The following is a 16342-nucleotide window of genomic DNA, read 5'->3' as shown; positions in this document are numbered from 1 at the left end:
TTAAATTTATTTGTCCTTATTACGATAGTAAAATAGTTATTATTGGTCATACAACCATGGTCGTCATTTGCTGACCATGAAAATATGACTGTCGTTAATATTTATTTTCGACGCTATTAAACGATCGCTTGAGTTGAGACTTGACTACAATATTACTATTAGGCTAATATGGATAGCATTAAAAGAACCTTTAGTAGAGTAAAGATTCGTTGAAGTTCCCGTTTTTTTTAATGTAGCAGAGGCTCACCTAAAAACCTAAGTGATTACCTCTCACATTGCCAGATTTCTCGTAGGTATGTTGCCGGCCTTTTAAGAATTGGTACACTCTTTTTTTTTTGAAGGACCCTAAGTCGAATTGGTTCGATTTGGTTGGGTGATTGGTAATTTCCTTATACATAGTAGTTAAAAGTGAGATGTTATGAAAATCAACACAATCAGTCCATAAATGTTACATCAAGCAGTATTGGCCTAGTGGCTTCAACATGCAACTCTCATCCCTGATGACTTTCTATGTACGCGTAACATTCGTTCGTTCAGTGAAGGAAAACATCGTAAGGAAACCGACAAGCCTTAACCCAGAAAGTAGACGGCATGTGCCAGACACAGAAGGCTTATCACCTACTTGACTTCTCACGAAACAGATACAGGAAGCTGAAGTCCAATCCTTGAAAATTCTAGCGCCACAAATCTATTTCTGACCTAAAACCGTAATAGAACTTAATATATACTCTCAAACAAATGAGAAAATTAATTAATAATTAACATTGTAATTAGTAAAATACAAATTATTTTAATTTTTATTCTAATATAGTAACTATGAATTGTGTACCTGAGCCGTTGATCACGCAACAGTACAGATAATAATCTCTTATTACTGAAAAATAATACAACTGCGGTAACACAAGGTTACATTATAACGTTATAAACCTCAGTTTATGGTATAACTACGTAGTTACTTTGAACAGTTGACAATTCCTATGTAATTAAGCTAAAAGACAATTTACATTGAGAATTAAGATTATAAATAAGTTTTTTGACAACAATGATTAAGGTCCAATATTTTCTCTGTAATTAAAATTAAAATATTTTACTTGAAATCTCTATAAAGGCAACGTTCTTCGTTTTTTTATTGATTTTTATGACAAGGACGTGATCAGGCTTCAGTGCATTTCAATACAAAACCATTGTTATACAGGTAATCGAACTTAGGTTTTCTCCTAGAGAATTTCTCAGTTACATTAGTTACGCAACTTATGAGTCTGAAAGTGTATTAGTATATGTTTTATATGGTGTATTTAGATGAGGACAAATGAGATATTTTATAATTTCCTTTTTCGTAAAAGGGGGAGGGGGGCGAACGAGGAGGAGGCTCTTTTGATGTTAAGTGATACCGCCGCCCATGGACACTCACATTGCGAGAAGGCTCACAACTGCGTTGCCGGCCTTTGAAGAATTTTTACGTTCTTTTCTTAAAGGACTCCAAGTCGAATTGGTTTGGAAATACTTCAGTGGGCAGCTGCTTCCACATAGTAATGCGCAGCAAAAACTCAATGGTGGAACGACCAGAATTCATTTGTCTTTTACCTATTTTCAAGAGACCTTGAACCAATGAGTTTATAAGTGACGATCGTAGACAATGATTATTACGTAAACTAAATAATTTAAAATTTTAATGTAACCGCTTTCAGTTCAGAGGTTTAACTTTCGAATCTAACAGGACGACGACGCGATACAAAAAGAAAGTGCTAATTCGCGATACTATGAACAGTTAAAACTAATGTCGCAAAACGCATTCAAAACATCTACCCACATTTAGAACAACCCGTTATGACTTGAACTACCATAAATGCTTTACACGTATAAATAGTATTTAGCTATATTTACTTAAAGTCAATTTTCTGTAATCATTGGTTTTAAACGAATTTTTGCTTATCTCATTCAAAGCGTGTTAAAGTAGGCTGGTCTATTTCTAATTTTAAAATAGCGTAGGGCTCATAGATGAGTTATAATTTGTCTAATTATTAATTGTATTGAAACTCTTGTCGGTTTTGTCTAGTACAGATTTTGAAGGATTTGTTAATAACGTAGAAATAAATGCACACTATATTTCAATAAGAAGACAGTAGTAGAAGTAAAGAAGAAAGAATGAAAGAAATAAAATCTTTATTATACATAATATACAGGATATTTAGGTAAAGTAAAGTGCACTGGCCTCCACACTAAGATTCCGTGTTGTGTGCAGCCAGTCTCTTCCTTTTAACGTGTAAACTGTATTTAACTTTATGATATCTACATAACACAAGTTTATATTTAAATGATTTTTCACAATAGGAACATTTTCTGTATCAGCAGGACAGGTTGACAAGAAATTGTTTGAGATTTTTAGTAAGTGTATGCAATGTGAGTTTTGAAATGTTAGTGATAATTTTATTGTCTTTTGTTAACATAGCTTTTACACATTTAAAGAAAACACTTTTTTACAGGATTGAAGCTATGTATTATTTAAAACTTATAATTATTTTACATAATTTAAAAACGTTTTGAAACGTAATGTCGGATTTTTTAAAGTGATAATTTTGAGTTGCTTATATATAGGGCTGCGTTGTGTTTGATGTGGTCGCGATATTAACATGACTCGATCTTTAGAGTATTTCTTAGAAATCGTGATCAGACATTGTAGTATAAAAGAAACTGTTTTGGTATAAATATATACCTAGAAATATATATTCTGGCTACTACGTGAAGTATTAATAATCTATAGAATTGAGGTTATAGTTAGCACTTCTTTAGCAGAAAACGTTATCAATAAAACGTGCAAGAATATTACAATATTCTACAGAGTGCAAACACCCGTGGCCTGAATTGACTTCACCTCCAATCGTTTCTTATGCAAATTTCAAAAGAATCCTTTGTGATATGTAGGTAATTTTACGCCACTTTACCTAACACTAATTCCATTTAACTAAGAAATATTGGTTTATATTACCGCCACAAAATTAATAATATATCTCGTTATCATAATCCAGTCTCTTTTCATTACAAATTAAAGGCTTAGCTTGTCTATGTGTCGTATGTGCAACATAGCTTCATAGTTATAACGATCTTCTGTCTTGGGATTATGTACCAGTGATAACAGCACTGCATTCAAAGAACCACATCGAATATGAACACAAAAGGTTGATATTAAAGTATATGTGATCGTAAAGCTATAAAGAGTTAGATACTACCAAAGCTCGTTACCGTAACAAACATATTATAATGTGAATGCGATGTTTCAATATAGTTCCTAAACACGAATTAAAAGAACTGTCAAAATATATTTACTATAAAATTTGACAGTGACATGATTGAGACTTGAAATAGATTACAAATAAGTGTAATAGAAAAACCGGCATGCCGGTTTCATCACGATGTTTTCCTTTACTGTTCCAGCAAATGTTAAATGCGCATATAGACCGAAAGTCTATTGGAACACAGCCGGGGATCGAACCTACGACCTCAGGAATTAGAGTCGCATGCTAAAGCCACTAGGCTAACACTGCTTTTTTGGATAATGATTAACTTCTGTGTATTTATATATATTTTATGGAGTGTAAACAGCTACTGCGCTTTCTACTTGAGACTATTACGGTTTCACCAGAGATCAAACTCGGCTTCTCTGGTTTGAGATATGCGTTAACAATTTAGCCCCAGACGTGGTCAGCAGATTCCCCTCATTAATATTACATTACTTAAGTGTTCGAAGATAATTTCTGATTATGTATCGTGACATATTTGCCTAATCTTATCGTAGATAAAAGTATGATTTTTTTCACACTTTTTAAGTTTTTTACTAAAGACATTGATTGAACCATTTATGCGTTTAATAAGAAGGAATTACGTAACGAACGCACGTAACGAATTAATTCGAGAACTATTGTTTTTCGTAAACTCTAGTTATATGCACCAATATCACTGAGTCGACATAAGCTATGTTTATTTTCAAAAGGTTTTAAAACTATTCAGCCACTTGTAATATAAAAAAAACCTTTCAATGAAATCTAGGAGTTAACAGATCGCGATGTCAAGCGAATATTTCAAAAATGTATGAACCACAGATAAGTAAATTAAGAACGATATTTATTTTTTTAAATTCGCACAAAACACTGTTGATTAACATTATGACATGACAAACCACAGCGACAGACCAAGGTGACATAATGGCCCGAATATTTAAAATGTTTGAAAAGCGTTTGACCCAAAAATGTGAACGAAATCATTTGTAACTTTCTCCTGTGGGGTATCTATTTGTGTCGTAGCTAGGAATTGAGATGCAATTTAATTTGACACTGAGCTATGTAAAACACTCAGTTGATAGATAAATAATCTGTTTTATGTCTACATTGACAAAGGTACTTCTATTTAAATAAATATTCCATGCCCATATCTTCAATTATAGATTTAATTTGTTGCTTTGATCATTTAATCTTCTAAAGGCATGATCTGAACTCGATTTTTGGGTTTAAGACAAGCTGACAAGCTTCATGATCATTTTTTAATCGAATAGGCAAGTAGGCGACCAGCCTTCTGTGCCTGACGCACGCCGTTGACTTTGGGTTTTCTCACAATGTTTTCCTTCACCGTTCGAGCTAATGTTAAATGAGCACATAGAAAGAAAATTCATTGGCGCACAACCGGGGATCGAAACTACGACCTCGGAGATGAGAGTCGCACGCTAAAGCCAACACTGTTGAATGTTGACTGTTGAATTTAGAAATCTAAAAAAATCGTAATCGTTTCGTATTCAGGATTTTTGGGATGATTATTATTTTGATGTAAATTTAACTAGTAAAGTAGTAAAATAGATAAGCAGCCAACAGTACAGTTGAGTGGGAGTTATGAATCATATAAAAGCGGATACGCTCACCAGCACTGTTCAGATAGCTTTATCATTAGTTAATTTTATTATTTTTATTCTCATATATATTTCACAAAATTTGTGTTTTTTTTAAATTGTATTTACCGTTACAATAATACAATATCACATACTTATATTATTACGATAATTTATTAACACAAGTCAGTCACGTTTGGCAGCTGTATTTGGATGTTAAAGTGACAAGGTTCTATCGCACTATATAGCAATTTGCAAGGCTTATAAAATGCAAGGAGTCAATCAGTTTCTAGACTGTGATATATATAACTATAACTTTAATTGGGTTTGACGACAATATAAATTTATTAATAATATATTTATTTTATCAATAATATATTGAATCGTAAAAGTATTAATTAAGGAATAATAATTCCTAAAAGTATAATTATTGATTTTATTTTAAATGATTTTAATACTCGATTAATATGAGTTTTTTATAATTGAGAATTTACTAAGGCATTTTTGAAATGAACTGTCAATCGAAGTTATCTAATCTAAGAACTCTCTAAAACTTTAATTCTTAAAAGGCCAGCACTGATGATCTCTAACCCCATGAGCTTACTGTCTTATTATATTAATAAAAGCATTTTTATCAAATACATTGTACATGTGGTCACGCCCTGTCCCTGAAAATCGTTGAATCGCCAACACTGATTACATGTCTCGTTGAACATCAAAAGGGTTTACACTTCATTGCTCAATTGCTGCCGTATTTTTATAAATTGTGTTTATAGGAGATAGTACTCATTGTGATGTTGGGATCAGCCATGTTCAATAACAAAAGGATGATATGAAAGACTAGGTGCCCAGTACATTTCGGAAATTGTCACTAGGATAAGATGTAAAAACACCTTTTAATTCTGGAGATTAGATTTCTGTAACGGTTTCGTGAATAGGCAAGTAGATGATCATATTATGACTGCATCATTTCAGAAGTCAGAACTCAATTTTTGGTTCTAGGTCAAATTATAAAATCAAATATTTTAAAGTTTTCATATGTTCTGATATTTCGGTTTCAACAGTTTATTGATATCGATATAACTTTTTATATACAACTTTGAATATAATTTAAATGTTAAAATAAGTTTTAATAATTATACTTTAGAAACAATAGTAAAAGTTATTATTTGATTATCGTTATAAGTTAATTGGTAATTAGTGTGTTAACTTGACAATATAATAACTTATGACAGCGTTATCAGAGAAAATAATGCAATTACGTTTGTTAATTATAAATTATATATTGGAATCATAACTGACACTAAAATGTCTCTCTTATTTATTATTTTGTATATAAAATAGCAAATGCAGATAAAAACCGTTTGAAGACTCATTATTAGTTAATCAAGAATGTATCAGAATTATTTTATTTACTTGTTAGACGTAAAAGTCTGAGCACGAATTTATATAAGTGTTAGCAAAATTATGCGCACTTTGAACTCGTCAATCGTTTGATCCCTGGGTACCAATGTTTTCTTTCTGTGCAATTAACATAACTCTACTCCGGAGATTAACAATTGACGATGCGACGTGTCCGCGAGAGAAGGCTGACTACCGACTTAAAACAGATGTTCTACATCTAGGCACCCATAAATGATGTTGATACTGCAATATTAAAATCGCACATTTGTAATAATTCGATTGGGTTTCCACGCTTTCATGACTTATAATAATTATTGATACAGATTCCTGAATTATGTAGCCATAGACTAAAACCAATATGTATTGATTTAAAAATCTTCCAGCCTGCTCAACTACTCGTATAATAGTTAAATAAGTATGAAATCTAAACGCCAATTAAAATGTTAATACGGCAAAAAAAGTATGTGTGTGCATTTGTCGTTAGAATCGGAATGATTTAACACATATGCTTGATTTGTATATTGCAAATGTCAATTTTTTTTGTTAATTTACGTGCAAAAAATCGAAACTTAAATTCTTAACTTTTAAATCTACTCACGTACCTGTTATAAAATTGTTTTGTACAGTCTATTGTTACGACGAGACAGTACATTATTTTGTATGATAATTCGAAGCAGACAAAGTACTGTGTTTTACACGAACGAGGAAAAATAAACGTCCAAGATGACAATAAAAATAAGTTTTTCTTCATACAAAAAACATCTACGTCTACTATCAAAATGCTCAGGTCATATTGGACTATGCTTTTGTGTATAATTATAATTAATTAAAAATTTTAATCCTTTAATTAAGTTTAGCAGAATTCAATTAAAAGTCGTTATCGTTATAATTTATAGCTTAATACTTTTTAAATAATCTACCATAAGACATACATGATGCCGGATACGTTCAGTAAAAATTATCGGATATTCCACATAAAGAGACTTAATAAGGATCAAGTTATATATAGTTAGTTATTAAGGGACGGAAATATATGATATATTCGAAGTTAAATTCATGTGATTGTATAGATATTATTAAATGTTTGTAATTCGATGTATCTTTTTAGAATGACTAATTAATGAAAAGTGAAACCATCAAAGGTGTTTTACATTTGTCTTGCTATTCTGCAGCACAAAGCATTCTTATAGGATAACGTATAAGTTTAAGAAAGCTTCGGCCAGTACCAAAAAACCGGTTTTCGCGATACAGAAAAAGTGATAGTCATCAAAACCTAGCCTTGACTGTTCTTAAACAAGGCATACCACGAGCACCAAAACCGATTTAAATTTTTCAATTGAGGTTCATTGATAATTCTACTTTGATTTTATTTATTTGTTGTTGAATTTTTACAGTTATTACTAATACACAGTCATACTTCGACTCCTCGACTCGACTCCTTCAAGAAAAAAGGGTTTAATAATTCTTACAAGGCCGGCAACGCACTCGCGCGCCCTCTGGCATTGAGAGTGTCCATGGCCGGTTACACTTAAGATCATATGGGTATCCTGGCCGTTTTATAAAAAAAATACCTACATAGATAATTCTACAATTAAAAATACATTAGACAAAAATATAGATAATAACTATAATATAACAAGCAGCTCTGAACTCAGCCAGTGTACAAGCAAAAAGGTCTAACTCGATAGAAATGTTATATTATATATTACATGTATCGCTTGCGTGAGTGGCGCCTCACTACCTTATTTTACTGTTTAACCTAAACTGTCTTCTGGTTCTCATCTCACAAACGAAAGGTCGTCCTAATTGAATTGAAATTTAAGCACAAGTAGAGTTTAATTTCTTAAGTATCCAATTTCCTCTTCTATTTATTTTCTCTCCATTATTACTCGTAATGCGTTAATTGTAAATAAACACTGCCGATTTGCGAATAAAGTGGTAACTCGGATGTCAAGGGAAATGCACATATTTCGAGATACTTTCATTGTTGAAATTTCGACTTACAGAGGCACGATTTCTATGTGTGTTTTTTTTATTTGTAGAGTCGAAATTTTACATTTAATTTAACATATTAATTAAGTAAACTGAGCACTAATAAAAATAGATTATAGGTCCCGAACTCGAACATTCATTTTGGATTTTATTGCTATTATTTCGGAAATAGTCATTATCTTTTACTAACTAGGACTCCGGAGACTCCGTACCGTTTTGAAATTCGAGATAAATATGTATTATCAATACTTCGTAGGGAAATAACATTTCGTTCGAGTTACAAAGTCAAACAATTCGACATACCGCGTATTTAAGGGTTCAGCGGATGGGAACGGCAATGTTTTTCGACCTACTGAGAATTTCGAGTTAACGAGGTTCCACTAAATCTATTATATTGTTATGTATAGAATATATTGACATGTTTATTTACAAATACCGCGACCCTGGACAGCCCATAGGATTAATGTCTCCATTCTAAAGGAACTGCATGTAACCAAGACGCTTTCAAGCATTTGTCACCAGAGCGTGCACCTCTAAGAGCGTTTATAATAACTGGAAAAAGAGACCAAGGGGACAATTATAAAAGTAATAATCACAAAAGCTGGGCACTAAGGTTCCTGACGCTTTCACCTAGCTGGTCAGAACATACCACAACTGGGTCGGGAGCACCATGCCGCTCAGCAGTGAGCAAGCGATCGTATGTGAAGGATTTGCAATACAAGAGAGGTAACAACAAAGCAAGAGCTTTAGAGGTTATAAGTTTATTAAATCGAAATAAAAGTGTTTTATAATACACATGAATATAATCTATTTGGTAGTTATAGATCTATACTAGAAATACTAATCGTAAATTAACAAAATCCTTTCACTGAAATCTGACGTAACTAGCCGATACGGGTCTTGCAAAACATTTACGTAAAACAGTATATGTCCTACTAGTTCTAATAATTATAGTGTTTATTGACGATAAACAATGTTATCATTAAGTCACGTATTCCAATATCATGGACTCTTCTATCCTGTTCCATTCTTGGCGAATCCTAAGGTCCTCCTATATTTTACTTTAAATCTCTAGTGTACAAGCATTACTAGTCCACGTCGTATAACTTTCGTACTAACTGATCTGATATTATCGTGATTCATTTACCCTTTTCTTTTTCACGTATCCTTTTTTTGATATTGTCTTTTTCACTCTTTACATATGTCTTAATTGGTTTGCTTCGTTGTCGTTTTTTGTAAGTAATTTTATGTCGTATGTAGTTTTGCAATTCTGGTCTCGATGAGATCTTTTTTGTTAAAATTTTAGAAGAAGGGGAAAACTAGCAGAAAGCTTAACTGGTGTTAGGTGATACCACCGCCCATGGACACACCGTGCTAGAGGGCTAGGGACGGTATCTTTGACCTTTTTAGAATTGGTACGGTCTTTTCTTGAAGGAAAGAAGAAGGAAGTTCGTGTTCTGCCGCGACGTCCGATGATGAAACTCAGCTGCAGGCATTAATCTGAACAACTCCTCTGAACACTCCTCGTGGTTAATGCGGTAGAAGATAAATGCAGAATAGTTTGACAACTATTGAAACTAAAATTCAGTTTGACGTTCGAGAGTACTGTCTTAACAACTCGATGTGACGGTCTTTCACAGACCACGATTGTTTATTTATTTATTAAGGAACACCAACAGATTACATGTATACATTTTCTAATTAACAATATTGGGTTTTATTCTAGCATGCAATCTAATAATAGGTGTACACAACATTGACTCTAATAAATGATAGCGGACAGAGTTTACTTAAGTATTTGTATCTTTAAACATAAATAAATTGAAACGTGGAAAATATTACATGACTTATGGCTGAGATGACTGAATTTTCTTCTTAAAACTAGGAAGTGAGTCATAATACACGTCAAGACCATATCTACAATTACATTGGTTAAAATTCCTAAGTATTCTACTGAGGGGCGCATGTTTACCTAGATTGGTTAAGGACTGTGGAACGACAAAAGTATCAGTCTTCTTCTTGCGTTGATTCTAGGCACTACGAAATAAATCTTTTTTAAAATGTCTGGACAAATAATCGTGCCGTGCATCAATTTGTACAAAAACACCAGGTCCACAATCATACGACGATCCTCGAGAGTTTGCAAATTGAACTTCTGTAATCGATTAACATAATCACTTCTGTAGCAAAATTTGGGGGTTTTGTACGCCAGGAACCGTGTGAATGTTCTTTGTGGACGTTCTAGTGCATACTTGTGTGTTTGGTATGTGGGATTTCAAAACGATTCGCATTTATATCCATTTAATAAATCTAGCGTATCGTTAGTTTATTCACTGGAAATGTCAGATCTCCAAACATAATAATGTTTACAAACAATTAACGAAAGTATGTTAATGCAACGATTATGAAAATAAAACATTGTTTAATCACTAGTATACAATTTCTCCTATAGATTCAAATTATCTAGAACAAGCGAGATTTATATGCATCAAAGGTCAAACTTTATTTATGCACTTAATACTCAATTTCATTTTAATTAGTATATAACAGGAGATAAACAGACAGGAGGATCACCTCACATTGTCAAAAGGCTCGCGAGTGTTTGCCGGCCTTTTGAGAATTGATACGCTATTTTCTTGAAGTCGAACGTTGAGGTGACACGGATGGTATTTTATTCTGTCTCAACGTGATGCGGACTAATGCAGTCTATGACACTCACAAATGACACGGTTTTCTATTACTAAAGAGGTAGGAATTTTCAAAATCGGTTCAGTAGATCCAGAGGCAGCATCCTACTTACAAACTATACGTCTTTACAATATTGGTATAGTAACATCAATATGATGATGTAGCAGAATTAACAATAATACAGCGAGGAAATACTGCCAGCGTTAAAGGTACACTGCCACAGTAACTAAACTTTTAACTTGTTTTAATTTTTTTTATTAATTTTGAATTATTTGTATTATTACATGTAGGTAGGTATATGGGATTGTTATGTTTAGGAGTTAATAAACGATATTTTTTTAAGTAGAATTAACTAGTCTTAGACTATTAAAATAGGGAAAGTAATCTCGAATCAATTATAACTTGTTCTTCGACTTATGATATTTTGTGGAAAATATCGAACATTTTTCTAATACATACTTAACCAAATATTTTTTCTTTGTCCTTACAGTGTTTGTATGTTAAATTGTTACTGTATTTCTTGCAACGAAATGTAACTAAATAAATTAAAAAAACGATTAGAGAATGACGTCGGCACTGTGTATCTTTTAGGTGTTGACGTGGAATAAAATTTGAGTTGGAATGAAGAAGAACAATATTGATCATATATTTAACACTCGGTCATCTTGCCAAACAAAACACGCGCCAAAATGTTACGCTAAATTTAATAGCTAGATGTCTTAATTTCCGTACATTTCTCGTTTGTACACTTGAATAATTTAAAATTGAATACAGAATCAACAAATAAGGACAAGCCATCTTCGTGGCCAAGCGTGGCGTAACCCTAAGGGGATGAGATCAACATCGTGGAAAAGCGACACGTCTCCCGTAATGCTATAATGTGTGGTAAGCACAATATATTCATGTTACTGCCCTATATATTACAAATAATAAAGAAAAATACTCAGAAACCTGAGACACATTACGACAAATAATTTAACAATTAATAAATAAATGTAAATAAAGGTGATTTTATTCTAATTCCCATAAGAATCAAAACATCGCATGCAACCTGCCATTATCTGCATGACATGCGCACACGCCGCACTGTGCGCTTGCGACATCACTTTCACTCATTAAGCAATGCCAATCTAAGCCCCATTACTACTGTTTTGAACCAAATAAGACCTGTTAATTGTTCTATGTTCATTGTATAAAGCAACTGATTATTAACTGATCTAAGGAAAAGAGTTTAGTGTCATTAAAGTTACATGTTACTTATTATTAATAGAAATTTTTTAAGCTGTTTTTTTTTGCGAAAGTCGTATTTATAAACGCATTATAAGCCTAAAAGGATTTTTATTACTTTGTAGAGATTTAAATGTCAAGTAGCGTTAACATATCAAATGGAATAGACTAGCTGCCCACGATACAGGGAATCATAGTGTGGGGGTGAGAGCACTTTCTATTAGCAAAATATCCTTTTTATTATGTATGATAAAGTTTTTACATTCTTTATTTTAATTATTTCCAAGTTGATACTAGCGCAAGTGCAAGTAACTACTTGGACACTAGTTTTAGGTAAAGTGTATAAATCAGTGGGATTATTACTTATTAGGTCGATTCGGTCTAAGATTATTTAATGTTTATACGTAAGGCTTTGACGAATACCTCAGTACCGCGGCCTTGTAGGAACAAGCCGATGTGGTTTCAGTGGGTATTGCTAACCCAGTCTCTAGCAGAGATTTTGATATGGGTCGAGTCCCACATACCCGTTATATTCGGGCCAGGGAATGCACAAATGCATTTCCACCTTGGATATCCAACAAAAAACATAAATGAATTTTATTGTATGTTATGAAGAATTGTTTCGAAGTCTAGAGTTGATTTGTAATTTCCTGAGTTTACAAATACATCAGAATTCAGATGTAGGCGTCCTTCCTCATTGGGATAAGTGCAAGAATTGTATGATTGCACATTTAGTTGTCTCAGTCTGTACAAAGTTACTTATGTGATTTCTAGGTACAATTATTTCAGATGAATTTGAACTCGGGTTGATATATAAACTATTTTGTTTTGTTTTTTAACCACTGTATTCATAACATCAGTCAATTGTCAATGTCATGGTAAATAGACATTCATTAGAAAGTTTGGATTGACGCTAAAAGTACCTAGTTAGTTCGATTGCAATATTATTTGGGTAACTTCGCGTTCAGATGAAACTGAAATAAATTGTGTAATTATTGTGTCGCAAGAAGCATATTGCAGTGATAGTCGAAAGTAAATGGATCGAAAGAATTTTATATTCTTATATTAAAAGAAAATATAGTACCTACGCCATGTTTTCGAACAAATAAGGCTTCTTATCAAAATTATTATAAATCTTAACTCGGTAAATGAAAGGAGAGGCTTGACCTTTGTTTTTAAAGCGTATAATTAGTTCGCGATAAAGTAATTACTATTCTGTTAACCGGAATCAAAGTCGTCCTTTACTTTTGAAGGAAGTTATAAAAGTAAATAATATACAACGGAACTTGTGTTTATTACGCATCCAACTATTTAAAAAACTTGATAGTGTAAGTTAATTTTAACTATCCATATTTACCAATAAAAATAGCTTATTTTGCTGTCAACCCTTCACGAAGATTGTATCATAATTTATTTAGACATAGATTATTAAATATCAAGCACCTAGATGATAATAATAAATAAATATAATTAAATTGTATTGTTTTTGATTAATATAGCTTTTACACATTGAAAGAAAGCAATTTATAACCGAAACATTTAAATTTAAAAGTATGTTAATAATTATAAGTTTATAATAATACAAATAGTTTTCTTTCAATATAATTAAATTGAAAATATCTTTAAAGATAAGAATTTGAAAATATTTCCTAAATATAAATTTCGAGATGTTGTCTATTTATTTAAATGAACGTTAATTAATTTACGTTAACATTTTTCGTAAAATGTAAGATAAATACAATTTAAAAATTAATGAAAACATAACTCGTATTTCATCTTCTAAGTGATAGGAAATCATATTCGATTATTCTTGCCAATTGGACGGTACTCAAATGATAAGTGCGCATTTCCCCAGTTCAATGACAATGATCTACATGTAACAATGCCTCACATAGAGTGAGCATAGATCGTTATTATATTCATAGATTATTGGAGAAATCTTCTACCAAAGGTGACAATTCATGACGCGTTTTGAATACGCCTTTATGCATTTCGTACGTGCTTTGCCTCAATTCAATGATTACATTGTATATCTCTCACAGATTGCAAAATTGTTTAGAAATTTAAACAACTATTTAAGTTTGCTTTAACAACTTGAAGTAGAGCATGATGCTAATAAGGCATTATTGGTGTTAAAGTGAAAACCTGTAATGCCAACTAAGTAGAAGTGTATTTTCATTGTTTTATAACTAGAATTATTAGAATGCGTTAGTCAAACATAAAGAATGTCACAGATTCAAGTACGGGGGAAATACCAAATGTTTAGAGAGCACAGCATGACTTATTAGTGTTACAGGATCTCGCAGTAATTCTACTTAACCTATATATCTATTACATTACATAGTACAGATGTTAAATAACTTTTGCCCTATTTACCTGTCTCTGTGTTTTATCCGGTAATATGACGGAGAGTTCAAAAGACCTATTTTTCTTATCACGGCTGCCCGAACGCATAAGCTTAGTTGATCGGGTGATGCTTTGGGCCTTCTCAGGCAACTTCATCGCCACTATGGACATACTTCGGGACAACCTTCGTCCCAATTTTCGCGTACGCAGCGACATGGACCCACTAAGTCCACGCTTGCGGACCTCGGGAGCCTCTGCGCTCTCCTCAGTACCAGCCATCGCACTGTCACAAATTTCACGGTGTCATCAATCACACAAACTTGACGCTTGAGAAAGTTCAGTGATTCACGAGATCCGTCTTTCACAATTGCACTTTTAAATTGTTAATCCGCATCGTAACTGTGCACCGATATCCGAGAGGGCACGGCGGATCATATGGTCACGAAGCCGGTTTAATACTGAACTATCCCAGATTTAACAGCTAATAAAAATCAATCGTTTTATAAAACATAACTGGACTACGTATAAATAAGCGATTATGTTGCGTATGTTACGTTTAAATAGGGCGCGTTATCGTGTTGTGGCCGCGACGCGCGTTAAACTTCGCGAACACCGACTACACTGTGTACCTACTGAATACTGACTAGAGGCAAAATGCGAACTCAGCGCATCGTGTGCTGCCCACTCATTTAGTAGAGAATGCGCTACATTTTGCAAATACAATAGTGTTTATACTCAAAGCGTTGCTTGGTATTTTAACCGACTTCAAAGTCTTCATGTATTTTGTTGAGTTAACATAGGTCTGTGGACCCATCTGGTGATCGAATGTCAAGATTCGATTCGAGTTCACAGCAAATAGGTCCTATAGAAAGGTTGCTGTAATCGCATTATTTGTGTCTATAATTACTTTAAAATAATTTATCGTCAATTACTTTTATGGTTATTCAATGGAACATGATAATCAAATGTTAACAATTATAGAGACAATATCTAAATAATAGCAGGTGTTTTGTGTGCATAAAATATTTTTAAAACTTATAAAAATAATATATTACGGCACATATGTGTTGTTCTATTAAATGTAGACTAAAAATGTTAGGTATCCATTACAAGCGTAATCCTGAATATAATTTTAACTGAACCCATTGAAACTAATTAAACAAATACGCAGAAATATATTATTACTTTTGTTGTTATTTCTTTCCCTAGCAAGTCATATTTTGGATGAATTGATTCTATATTTTCAGCGCTTAAAGCGCTAAAGTCGTATCAGTAATCGCCTCCACTGTAACCAAAACAAAATAAAATCCTATTATCGAATGTTACTGTATCAAAGCTATGACACTTAACAAATGTTCGTTTGTCTTCACAATAAGCGCTCCCACGAGATTTTTGACATTGATTCAGGACGTTCTCAATCCACTTAACGGGATATTCTAAGGCTTTAACTATTTGTCTATGAATATTTTATTATGTTATTTAATAAATATAAGAAATGTATTAAGAAAAGCTGTGTAAAAAGGCTTACTACAAAGTTAACGATTATCTAGTTGATAAAAAGGCCTGGGACTAGTGCTAGACAGGCTACTTCTAATAAATTTGCGATTTTAAATAAGTGTTGTTTCACGATTTGCTATTTTAAAAGAGTACCGAGAGTTTTTTAATCCGGCTTTTTCTCTCGGCCTAGATCCTCTGTCTTCTTTGCCGATGAGTCTACTTAGTTAAATTTAATGACGTGGACTAAGTGATACTTGTATCTTATGTTCCATAATAAACATATTTTATTTTTATTTTATTAAAATTGACATTTTC

The 16342-nt window shown here is 32.7% G+C and overlaps 1 protein-coding gene across 1 annotated transcript in view; it reads right to left on the bottom strand.

The window, feature by feature from the left end:
• The window catches only part of LOC123712795, a 113157-nt gene extending 98003 nt beyond the window's left edge, over positions 1 to 15154 (bottom strand). The window contains exon 1 of the mRNA XM_045666062.1: positions 14561 to 15154. Within this exon, the coding sequence (XP_045522018.1) occupies positions 14561 to 14809 (249 nt within the window). The 5' untranslated portion in view covers positions 14810 to 15154. The remainder of the gene's footprint in view (positions 1 to 14560) is intronic.
• Positions 15155 to 16342: the final 1188 nt, after the last annotated feature.

Source organism: Pieris brassicae, chromosome 8 (assembly GCF_905147105.1).
Source record: "Pieris brassicae chromosome 8, ilPieBrab1.1, whole genome shotgun sequence".
NCBI lineage: Eukaryota > Metazoa > Arthropoda > Insecta > Lepidoptera > Pieridae > Pieris > Pieris brassicae.
Note: the sequence above shows the minus strand (reverse complement) of the source record. Positions and strands in the feature narration are given on the sequence as shown.